This window comes from Nannospalax galili, unplaced genomic scaffold (genome assembly GCF_000622305.1).
Source record: "Nannospalax galili isolate Female #2095 unplaced genomic scaffold, S.galili_v1.0 scaffold146, whole genome shotgun sequence".
In the NCBI taxonomy this organism is placed as follows: domain Eukaryota; kingdom Metazoa; phylum Chordata; class Mammalia; order Rodentia; family Spalacidae; genus Nannospalax; species Nannospalax galili.
The window spans coordinates 4219853-4232991 of record NW_008357929.1 but is presented as its reverse complement, the minus strand read 5'-3'; the positions used below and the strand labels follow the sequence as shown (position 1 = coordinate 4232991).

Below are 13139 nucleotides of genomic sequence, written 5' to 3'. Positions count from 1 at the left end.
ACACTTAAGGTCGTTTGAGGATCTGTTCCTCAGGGGTCAAATGGGCTTGGGAGGAGCCCCTGGCTCCTTTCTTTTTACCAGTTCCACCTATGTGAAGATAAGTCAAAGGTCCTGCTCGACCATGGCTGGCTTTGCTTGGAAGCATGGAGGAAATGATTCCTCTATGTTGACCCTCCTCTTTGTAGACTGGACACTGGTTCAAGTCCATCTGGTGGGGTCTCCACAGGCTCCTTGATCAAGAGGACAGGTGACTCGCCACAGTTACAGGACATTTTGAGAGATGCTTATAGTCCCCTGGAACTAGTCAACTTAGGAAAGCAAGGAGCAAAAACTGTCCTTTACATCCCTCTTGTGATACTTAATAGAGTGACACAGACACATGCATACAACATTAAAAGAATGGATAGATAACAGATGGATGAATGGATGGATGGATGGATGGATAGATAGATGATATATAAATGATCAATAGATGATAGATGGATAGATGATAGATGGTAGATGGATAGATGATCAAGAGATGATAGATGGATGATGGATAGGTAGATGGATAGATAGAAGATAGATGGATAGATAGATGAAAATTAGGTGATAGATGGATAGACAGATAGATGATAGATGATAAATAGATGATCAATAGATGGATAGATGATAGATGGTAGATGGATAGACAGATGATCAAGAGATGATAATAAATAAATGGATAGATAGATGATGGAGAGATAGATGGATAGATAGAAGATAAATGGATAGATAAATGAAAAATAGATGATAGATGGATAGCTAGATGGTAGACAGACATTCAGACAGAGAGAGAGAAAGATAGATAGATAGATAGATAGATAGATAGATAGATAGAAAGATAGATAGATGATAGATAGATAGATAGATAGATAGATAGATAGATAGATGGAAAATCTCACCTCAGGAACATGATCCATGGCTACTCACTCAGAAGTTGCTATGTCATCCTCATTTTAAGACTGCAATAGAACTTAATCCCTAGCTGATATTTTTGATGCAATTTTTCATTGTCTTGCATCTTCACAGGGATGTGAGCCCCATAACAGTCCTTCTCTAACTTATGCACGGCTGATTCCTTCCTTGTGACCTAGAACACTCTCTAACAGATAGTACCTATTCAACATTTGTTGAATGAATAGACAATCAGACATATTTTTGGCATATTTTCTTGATAGGTTATTGGAGAGTACTTTTTGTTTAGAGAACAACTGAAGAGACGGTACATAGCACCCCCAACGTACTGTAATTTCCTTACATGCAGTTCTGCTATTATCAATCATAGACTACGGTAGCGTATACAATGCCAATACATTTTTGTTACCTAAGATCCAAGATTATATTGGATTTTACTCTTCAGAAAGAAGGATAAATCTACATTTCCAGAGGTTTTGGGCGGTGTATAATGTCATCTATCCAGTAAGGCAGTACCACATGCAGTAGTTTCTCCACCGTGTTCCACCTGTACTCTCTTGCTCTCCTCTTCCCTCCTTCCCTCTAAACCCTGGCAATTAGTTATGCATTGTTTTGCCTTTTCTACATGTCATGTGTTTAAACATTCCAGGGGCTTAATAAGAGATGGGACTTCTCCTTCCCTCCCTCTTTAAACTCTGCCCTACATCCAACCTAGCCTATGTAGGTGTCAGACTGATTCTGACAAATACTGCCTTAATCATCTTCTCCAGTCCAAACCTCCAAAGAGTCCTCAATTCAAGAGTCCTCAATTTCCCCTAAGACTTTCATTAGTAATTCAATTTCCCACCCCCAATGACACCTTTGTTTTTCTCCAGACACATCTTTATTTTGCTCATTTTTCTTCCATGATTTTTCATCTCCTTAGGAAGCCTTCCCCTCTTCTCTCCTACAAGCAAGCATTGCCCAAGTGTGTTCTAAAGCACCTAGTTCTGTGAAATAACAGTACTCACATCTATCTGTATTCTTCTGATTTTCCTGATATACTGTTTGCTGGAATGTACTCTGAGAAAATCAAAGGCTGTCTAGAACAAAGTTAAATTATTTTTTGCAGAAATTTAAGAGAATTAAAAATTTCAGTGTGTGTGTGTGTGTGTGAGAGAGAGAGAGAGAGAGAGAGAGAGAGAGAGAGAGAGAGAGAATAAAGGTTGACCTCTGAGGACCTTTCATATATTAGGCATGCTCTACTACAGAGCTACCCCCACAGCTTATTAGTATATATTGTGAGTTATGGAATGTAATATTTCTTAAACTTTCAACAAAGTCCTTTTCTCAAGAAATTTCTAGTGTTACATGAAATAAATTTCACAGTAGGTTCAAGAGACGGCTCAATGGTTAAGAGCATTGGCTGCTCTTGCAGAAGACCCAGGTTCGATTCCCAGCATCCATCTGGTGGCTGACAGCCATCTGTAACTCCAGTTCCATGGGTTCTGATGCCTTCTTCTGGCCTCCACGGGCATTCCAAGCACATGGTACACTCTACTACCTTACTGAAAGTTCTTAGAAGGACTGTATCAAGCACACTTTTTTATTATTTATTTTTATTTTCTGTGTATGAGTGTTTTGCCTACATGTATGTAAATGCACTGTGCACATGCACTTTCCATAGAAATCAGAAGAGGGCACAGCATCCCCTGGAACCAGTGCTATGGACAGTTGTTAACTTCCATGTGGGTGCTGGGAACTGAACCCAGTTCCTCTGCAAGAATAGTCAGTGCTCTTAACCACTGAGGCATCTCTCCAGTTCCTACATAGCTAAAAGTTTTAAAAAATGACCCCTGGAGGGATGACTGGACTCTACAACTGCATCATCACAGATTTTAGTGGCATCACCTGGCCAAAGGCCTGCAGCACCCATTGCTTAATGTTGACACATAGTTTACTTTCGGAGCCCAAGTTTGCTTTTATTTTTAAGATAGAAATATATTCTTCCTTCTGAAATTCTTTTCTTGCTCTCATTTGACAAGATTTGCCTGTAGTGTGTTTTCTGTGGCTGTTGTCAACTCCTGTCCCATCCCCAGCACTCCATCATCTGGGAAACTGGATGGCCAGGCATGGATTACAGATCCAGACATTAGCTTTCCGTCAGGACATGCAAAAGCCTGAATAGAACGCTATTTGTCTGTGTGCTGTGAGAAAATCATCTTTTATTCATTTTCTGGGTTTTGAAAGCTACAGAATCAACAGGAAGGAACTCTGATGCCATTTTAAAGGGATTTTTCACTCAAGTGTCTTGGAAAGTTTCTGTTAAATTCCAATGCAAGTTTCAGGGGACTGGAAGTATGATAAAGAGGATGGAAAATGAACTTTGGACAAAACTCTCTAAGCCAGTATGGTTGGTAATTTAATCCTTGTACTTTTCCTTGCAGTCCTGTGGCAACATCTACAAAGGCCTGGCTCAGACTGGTGCCTGGGGCTGTTTTGATGAGTTTAACCGAATCTCCGTGGAGGTCCTATCTGTGGTGGCAGTACAGGTATGGGGCCAGAAATCGATGGGAGCCTCACAGTGTTCACACCAAGCCATGTGGAAGTCCACAGCCTGTTTTCATCCTTCCTCAGTACCCATTTCCTCTCCTCACTTGCCATTTCATTCCCCTTCTTTATTCCTTTACAATCAAATTCAAGGGCTGCTGTTCTCTGTTGTAAGTAACCTGCAATTGACCACCAAAACACACTAGCTAGGAGACTCCATTTGCCTCTCTGTAATATAGGAACTGGATTACCTGTCCTGCCTGCTTTGTAGAGGTGCAGAAAGGGACCAGCCCAGGAGGTAGAGCCCAGCTACTTGAAAAGATCACGTTGGCTATAGACCAGGGCTCCAGTCTCAGCTCTTGAATTTGCTGTCAAAATCACTAAGCAAATTAAACATGTTTCTCCTATTTTACTGTTATGTTCAAAGCAAGGATTGTGGCGTCACTGTTGTTGAATGAAATTCTTCCTTCATACTTCAGGCAAGCATACCACCTGCCTTTTGAGGCATCAGAAGGTACTTCTGGACCACCTACAGTGCAATACGCACCATGCTAAGGACCAGACTGAAGGTGCCTGACTGAAGAGGATGATTCCTAACTTCAAAAGTATCTTGAGATTTTTGAGACAGACATGAGCTCTCTCAGTGTTCTAAAAGTGATCTGAATCTAGATCTGCACTATAGGACAAGCCTTCCATTTCCAGACAGGCTTCCCCAGTTCCCAGTGGTGAGGTATAGTTTCCCCTTCCTTGGATTTTCTCTGTTCCTCTGTTCTGTAGGAGTAAGGAAACAAAGCCCAGCTGGTGACGTAAACTCTCTTTCATAATGAAACTGTGACCTGCCTTGGCCCAGTGAAGCATCTTCTATGCATGTCTGTGGTCTCACATCAGGGTAGCTTTAAGTGGTCTTGGATGGCTGGGATGTATATGAGAGTTATGGAATGTAACTGGAAGCTAGGGACGTGGACCAGTGGTAAGGTGCTTGCCTAGCATGCACAGGATCCTAGGTTCAACCCCTGCTATACTGCCCTTCCCAGAAACCTACCATTTATGATGATACTCAGTAATTCTACACATGAAGGGCATATTTATTTTTCTGAAGAGCTAGTGTTAAACATTTGCCAGTACACTCCTGACTTGCAAGAATGTGAACCTGGTGTTGCCTAATCTGAAAGTGACATTATAAGAAATTGTATTATATTCTTTTTCTATGAGTCTAATGAAATATCTGATGTTGAACTACATTATAAAGAAAACAGTTTCATTTGGTTCACATTTCTGGAAGTTCAAAGACACACATCTGGTAATCACTCCTTGCTATCAGAGCCCCAAGGAATCACATCACAGGGCATCACAAGGTGACAGACAAGGTGTGTATGTAGGGGGGTGTCTTCTTATAAAGACACAGGATTCAATCATTGGTCTCACCCTAATGATCTTGACTAATCCCAATCACCTCTCAAAAGCCAAACTTCTAAACAGCATAGTTGGGATCAAGTTCCCACCCTCTGGATATCTTGTAATGAGTATTATTTCAACACATGAACCCCTGGGAGACACACTCAGACTATTTCCACATCATACTGGAAATCAAACATGTCTTCTGTTTCTTTCCATACTTGGGTGGTGTCTCCCATTTGGCTAGTTCCTCCAAGGGGCTGGGCCTGCCGCAGAGGGTGGACTACTGAGGTGTTGCTGGGAGCCATCTTGGGACTGAAGCCCCGAGTGTCGGGTAGCTTGTAGTGTGAGGAACGGGCAGCCACGCAGAAGCTCAAGGACAGAATGGCCTGACACTTACGGACCTGGGGCAAGATCACTGGCCCCTGAGGCATGAGAGAATGCTGGCGGTGACTATGGGTGTGGCGTGGTCTGTTATGGTGGGCTCTGAGCCTCTGTGCAGGGCTAGGCACTGGGTACTCATTCGTTTGTAAGTTAATAAATGTGCATAAAGATATGTTATATGGTTTGCTTGATTTTGCAAGAGACCCAGAGGGAACTCGAGCAACAGGTGGTCACATCACAACTTGGATCCAGGAGTGGACTTTAGTGAATTCATTCTGATGTGTACAATGTAGAGTACACAAACCTTTCTTGGAGCACTAATTCCAGCCCTGGGGTAGTTCTCAACATCTGGAGAGAAGCCACCTTTTCTCTGCTGTAGCCACTGAAATGTTTGCCTTGCCATCCCTAATATTGTGTAGTTGGTCTCTTTTCCCCCACTGCAGTGTCTATCTTTTTATTCCCTTGCCCACTATCCTGTTATTTCCATTTACTTTTATGTTTACCTCTCATCTTTGCATTTGTGATTTTCTGCCCCCTCCTCTGGCTGATTGCCATACTATTTTGAAGATATCTCTTGTTCTCACCAGCCAGGTTGCACTACTGTGTCTGATTTCATATAAGTCCAGAACCATTCATTATGCATAATTCCATCTATGAGTGTCCAAGGTAAAACTTAGTACTAAGGCATTGCCATGGACTATCTCAGGGGGTGTCTAAAGGCATTCTTTTCAGTGTGCTCCAGGGAGGCAGAGCAGAAAGAGATGTGTGAGAGCAAGGATAGGGTCAGCAGAGAGCCTGTCTAGCTCCAGACATTATGCAAACAAGTTCTAAGAGCAACTGGCATTATTAATTTTTTTTAATTTTTAAATTGTTTTAATTTTATGTATATGAATATTTTGCCTGCATGTATGTAAGTGCACCCATGTCATGTAATACCCACAGAAGCCAGAAGAGGGCATCGGATCCCCTGGAACTGGAGTTAAGGATGATTGTTAACCACATGTGGGTGCTGGGAACTGAACCCATGTCCTCTAGAAGAGCAGCCAGTGCTCTTAACTGCTGAGCCATCTCATTGACCTCAAATTGGGATCTTTAAGTCACTTTTTATATCATGGGGTTGGAAAATGGCTCAACCAGTAAGCTCTGAAATCATATCCTAATGCCCAATTCTAGCTCTTCCACTTACTAGCTGTATAACCTTAAGGAACTCTATCTTTACACGTGTAAAGGGGGTTAATAATACTATCTACTTAAGGCAATCGTAATGACTTTCAGACATTAATATATTCAAAAGTATATGTATGTAGCCGTGTTGCTGGGATGAAACCCAGAGACTTGCACACGTTACATGTGTGCTCTACCATTGAGTTAAGCCCAATTCTTTCACTGTAACATATTTTCAATGAGTTGATACCTAAAATATTTAAATCAAAGCCACCCTATAAATGATAGGTGCTCAATAACTGTTAGGGTTATGATACTGATAGTGGTAGTGGTAATGATGGTGATGATGCTGGCAGTTGATGATAAGGATGATGATGGTGTGGGTGGTGGTGATGATGAAGGCAATGATAATGAACTTGATAATGATGATTTTGGTGGTAATGATAATGGTGATCCTGATGCTGATGAAAGTGATATTGATGGAGTGGGTGGTGATGATTTTGACTATAGCAATGATGAGGATGAGGCTAGTATTGATAGTGATGGTGATGATGACAACGGTGGTGGTGATGATAATGAAGGTGATGATATTTATGGTGGTAGCAATAGTAATGGTGAGGATGGTGGTGAAGATGATAATGATGGTGATGATGATGATGGCAACAGTGATTATGATGGCAATAGAAATGATGATGATAATGATGACTGAGGTGATAATTAAGGGGACACGATGACTACAGTGGGAGCAATGATGAGGATGGCAGTGGTAGTAAGGATGATTGCATCATTATCTTAACATGGCAGGAGATAAGTTAGAAGTAGATGACTGTGACCCATGTGGCAGAGATGGCAGTCCACACCAGGATCACACAGGCCTGTGCTACACCCTCACTTTTCAGCTGGACCATCTCAGATTACCTTAGCAACATTAACACTTTGCTAGCTGTTGAGACTGCCCAGTAGCCATTGCCCACTTCTCAGGAGATAGACAATGAATTTACCTTATTTTGAAAATGACCAATACAAGGTCAGTAAAAGAGTTCATTTCTTTTGCTCCTGGAACTCAGTAAAGTAAGTTCTACCCAGAATTCCCTGATGCTGCCATATTGCAGTCTAGGAACACACCCATAGAAGACAGTCTCAAGTAAGTGGTCTGACAACAGCTCCGGCAAAATCTGAGCTGGTAGCATTTAAAATCATATAACCATCCAAGGAGAAAATTGTGCTTAATTATTCACACAGTAATCCTGGCTGGCATATTGGTTTGGAAACTGCTCCAGCTGCTGACAGTTCGTCGCCGCCCTCCCCTCTCTCCTCTCCTCTCCTCCTCTCCCATACCCCTCCCTTCTCCTCTCCTCACCCCTCTGTGCTTCTTATCCCAGTAACTTCTGGAGAAGTGATTATGCTCTAGTGTCTTCATTGTTGGGTATTTTCATACCTCTGTCAGGTTGGTCAAGCAGAATTGCATACCCATTTGGGAAAATCCTCAGTGGAAACTGCAAGAGAAATTACTCTACTATTTTTAAAATGCCTGACACTACTTAATCCTTTTCAGGGTCCCTTCATTGCTGCATCAATCATCTCTCTAGACTTTGGATTATCTGAGCCTTGGGAAACATACCACCAAAGTACACCTCATCACCTTGAACCTATAGCCCCTTCCCCCTCTATATTCTCTGGTGTCCCAGTCCTTATGGTATAGGCATTGACAGTGTGCTGGGCTGCAGCAGGAAGCAGTTGAGCAGCAGATCTAAGCAAGATATGGCAGTAAACTTCTGTAATCCTAGCACTATGGAGGCTAAAGTGGGAGGGTTGTGAGATCAAGACCAGCCTAGGTACATAATGAGACCCTGTCTTTAAAAGATAAATAAATAAAAAGAAAATCTATTAGCAAGGGACTGTACTATAGCAGGGCTCTAAGGACTGTAGACATAGAACAAATTCTCCAGTCTGCCAGCCAAGGGAATGTCCCAAGTTGCACCCTTTATAGACGAGCTTATTGTAAAAAAAAAAAAAATTAAACAACAAGAAATATAAAAATTCACAGAGCAGTGAGTGGGCTGCACTTCCTAAAGGCAGCAGACTCCAGCCTGCCATTACAGATGGAAACCAGGCAGGATTTTAGTAATACATGGAATTTGAACAAAGGATTCAGAAGAGAATGGCCAGAGAATGGGCCACATCCCTGGACTGGAAGGAGTGAGGCCGAAGAGTGGGGAGGAAAAGCTGAGAACATTCACACAGCATGGCACTAGCCCATGACCTCCTTAAATGATACAAAAAGATAGATAGGGTAGTTTACATATGTCATGAAGTATGACAGATTCAAAGTCTGAGGGGGAGGACACAGGGTAGAACCTCCAGAGTGCCAGTGTCAACTAAGGTAAAGATTATTGACTGTAGAGTTGGAATACTATCAAGACCTGCTGAAGACCTGCTGATAGCTGCCTCCAAGATTTGGTCAAGCTGGGTTGTGATTAAGAATATGCATGCAGCCAGGCGTGGTGGTGCACGCCTTTAATCCCAGCACTCGGGAGGCAGAGGCAGGTGATCTCTATGAGTTCAAGGCCAGCCTGGTCTACATGGTGAGTTCAAGGACAGCTGGGGCTACAGGGAGACCCTGTCTCAAAAAGACCGAAAAAATAAGTGCTCTTCTGTTTGGGCGGGTGCCACCTGTGATGGCTCAGACACTGCCCTTCGCTCCTCACTGTCTTCAGTAGTCGCTGCTTCTGCCTGTCCGGGACCCCAGGGCTGGTGAGGAGACTGTGTCAGCAGAGCCACATTCAGACACAGGAGACCTGGTTTGGTGATGCAGATCTAGTTTATTGCAGAAGGGTACAAGCTTATATAGGGGTGGGGGGGTCCCATCAAGAAGTTACAACTCAGATCTTTGGCAAGGCTGTGTCCTATCATGACATTACAAGTCAGACACCTTATTCGCATGATAAGTTTCAAGTTACTTAGGTTCCGGTTCCCTGTGAGGGGCCTGGATTCCTGGGAACCATGTGACCCAAGCTGTTGCAATATCCAAGTGTTGCAGCTTGGAATCTCAAGGGTGGTGATTAAGGAGTGGTGCTCTAGGCATCAGTCTCATGATCTGCCAATGGGAGCAAATGTCAGAAGGCATTCCTTGTGGCTCCAGCGGTCAGGCCGTTGCCTTGGCCTGCTGTATGGCTGTCATTAAGACTTTCACCCTAGGCTCAAGTCTGTCTCCCACAAAAAAGAATATGCATGCAGGGTTGGAGAGATAGCATGTCAGTTAAGAGCGCTGACTGCTCTTACAGAAGACCCGGGTTCAAATCTCAGCACCCACATCACAGCTAACAACTGTCTATAACTCCAGTTCCAGTTCCAGGGGTTCTGACACCCTCTTCTGGCCTCTGCAGACACCACAACGTGGGTGCACTCATATACATGCAGGCAATACACTCATACACATAAAAGAAAAATAAATTTTCAAAAAAGAATATGCATGAGAGGGCTGGAGGTATAGCTCAGTAGTAGAGTACTTGCCCAGAATACTCAAGGCCCTTAGCTTCAATCTTAGGAAACCAACAAACAACAAAAACTTGAGTGGGAATTTGGGCCCAGAGATACATACCGTAAGATGGTGGCTCATGTCATAAATATCTTCTTGCCTTCAGTTTCTTTATTGGTAAAATATCTGCATTAGTTCACTCTTTGTCGACCTTAGCACTGTTGATGTTTTGGGCTAACAATATGATGCTGCAAAGATCTGTCCCATGCACTGTAGAATGGCAACCCATTAGATGCGGTTGCATCTTCCCTCCAACTGTGAGACTGTCTCCACACATTGTCAGCCACACCCAGGGGGAGGGGATGAAACCACCCCAGTAGAGAACACCAACTTCTTTGTAGCTTTACATTTTGTTTCTTTAATGGGTAGTAAAAATGTCTTTTCTTATTCTGTAGAAAACATGTCTCTATAACAAACATTCTTTTGAGAGTAAAATAAATGACTTTGAAATGTTTATACAGTCTCATACTACATAATGACAGTTCAGTAATGACACACCATTTATAATAAATGGTCCTATAAGAGTTTGTCATTGGGACTGGAGGGATGGCTCAGTGATTAAGAACACTTACTGCTCTTCCTGAGGACCCAGGTTCAGTTCCCAACACCCACACCCATCTGAGACTTAAGTTCCAAGGGATCTGATACCTAACCAGGCACACACATGGTGCACTTACACATATGCACTTGTACATATAAAATAAAAATATGTAAAACCTTTTTAAATTTTTTATTTATTTTTACTTTATGTACGTGAATGTTTCACCTACGTGTGTATGAGCATGCCTGTGTCGTGCAGTTCACCCAGAGGACAGAAAGGGCATCAGATCCCCAGGAACTGGAATTATGGACAGTTGCTAACCATGCCATGTGGGTGTTAGGATTCAAACCTGGGTCCTCTATAAGAATAGCCAGTGCTCTTAACTGCTGAGCCATCTCTCTGGCTCCTAAAATCTTTTTTTTTTTTTTTTTTTAATAAGAATTGTATATTAGAGTCAGGTGCTTGCCTAGCAAGTGCAAGGCCTTGGGTTCAGTCCTCAGCTCCGAAAAAAAATAGCGATTAATTTTGAAGGGACCGGATATGACTTGCAAATATCTACTCCCAATTAATGGTGTCTTTTAAATTTATTTGTGATATCTTTTATCACATGTAAATTTAAATACCTTTAGTGAATTCAAACCAATATTTTATTCTATGATTTGTACTTCAGTGACTATTAAAATACATGCGTCACATATGATTTAATAGGTTATCTTTCTTTAAAAAAACAATGCGTGTGCAGTTGACCTGGCAACCTTTTATTCGTCTGTGCCTTCACCTAGCCAGGCCTGTATTCAATCCTTACCTTCTCTGTTCACCTGCATCTCCCTTCTGGCACCCCAAATCCTCGATTTCCATCACGTTCCTCTGGTTTGTCCCAAGAACAACAGTTGGTACAACAGCAACAAAAAAGAGTGGCCAGTGGTCTCTTGTCCAGTACAGAGCAGGCTAACAGAAATGCCTGTGAGTCCGAAGGCTCCCAAGTCACCCACATCCCCAAGCCTGCTCAGCCTTTTCCCTCAAGAGCCCCCTACAGCATTTTACACAAAAGCACAGATGCCTCCAATCCAAAGTGCATAATAAATTCCTGCTGAGTGTGGGCTTTCTGGGCTTCAGTGTTTGGGGAGAGAGTGCTGAGTCAGAACAAACAGCAGGAGGGTCCCTGGCTCTGGCCTTGGCCTGTGCCCAAAGGTAGCAGAGCAACTTGTAAATGCTAATTAAACTTGCCTCCCTGGTCCCTGGTCCCTAGCTCTGTATACTTCACAGATCTGAGGACTGGGTAGAAAAGGAGGGAAACAGCCATCACCAGACACCTAAGGTGAGGGTGAGGGTAGCAAGGGGTTCCAAGGCAGAGCTGGACTAGGCTGTGAGCCCCACTCAAATCAGCAGAGTTCTGCCTGGGTGGCCAGCATACCCGGTGCTAGAAACAGCCTCTGCCTGGATGGCATTGGTATTCTGCACATAGAGAAGAAGTTTCAGGCTCCCACTAATTGCTGTGAGCTCAAATACATTCAGTCATTAGAGCCTTACTTCAGGATAGGAGCTGAATCCTAATTGCAGAACTGTCACCCAGCCTGGCAAATGCTTCCCTCTCTCATCTCTTCTCTCTCCTCTCTCTCTCTCTCTCTCTCTCTCTCTCTCTCTGCCTTTGTAGCAACCATATTTTACAAATATGCTGGAGGGTCATTTTAAAAACTTGCCCTGGTCCCAGCCTTTGGGTTTTGCTTCAGAAAACAACCCCAAGTAGCTGGAAATTTCCAGAGACATTCTGGGGCCTGGCTGAACAAGGCTAGCCAGCAAGTGTATAATTGTTGTCTTCCTCCTGTAGTGGGTTGTTTGTTGATGTTTTTATATTTTATATGTATGGGTTTATTGCTTGTGTGTGTATAAGTGTACCCATGTCATATAATACCCACAGGGCATCTTGTTGTTATTGAATGATGGGGAGGGCCCAGCCCACTGTGAGTGGTGCCACCCCTGGACAGATGGGCCTGTCTTGCATAAGAAAGCAGGTTGAGCATGGGCCAGGGGAGCAAGCCAGCATTCCTCCATGGCCTGTGCTCTAGCTCCTGCCTCTAAGTTCCTTCCCTGAGTTCTTACCTTGGGGTCCCTGATGAACTGTGGCCCAGGAGATGTAGGCCAAATAAACCCTTTCTTCCCCATGTTGGTAGTGGTCAGAGTGTTTTGTCACAGCAATGAAGAAACAAACTATTACACAAACCATCCCACCTTTCCATGCTTCTATTTGATCATAGCCAAGTGAGGGTGATGGGTTACAGCACTCCCTCCAAGGATCAAACCTCCAAGGTGAGGTTTGAATGAGATTCTATGCATAAAAAGTGCTCAGGAATAGCCGAGCATGGTGGCACACTCCATTAATCCCTGCACTCAGGAAGCAGAAGCAAGTGGATCTCTATGAGATAAATGTCAGCCTGGTCTACATAGTGAGTTCCAGGCCAGCTGTGGCTACAGGGAGACCCTGTCTCAAAGACAAACCAAAGGGATGGGATAGGGCTCAAGGGTACATTACTTGCCTGGCAAGGCCCTGAGTTTGATACCAATACCAGTCTCTCTCTCCCTATCCCTCCCTCCCTCCCTCCGTCCCTCCCTCTCCCCCTCCCTTCCTCTCTCCCTTTTCCCTTCCCCTCCCCT

The 13139-nt window shown here is 43.4% G+C and overlaps 1 protein-coding gene across 1 annotated transcript in view; it reads left to right on the top strand.

Annotated features, from left to right (window-relative positions):
* Window positions 1-13139, top strand: part of Dnah9 (dynein axonemal heavy chain 9) — a 430757-nt gene that overhangs the window by 128039 nt on the left and 289579 nt on the right. The window contains exon 28 of the mRNA XM_008855701.3: window positions 3363-3467. Within this exon, the coding sequence (XP_008853923.1) occupies window positions 3363-3467 (105 nt within the window). The remainder of the gene's footprint in view (window positions 1-3362; window positions 3468-13139) is intronic.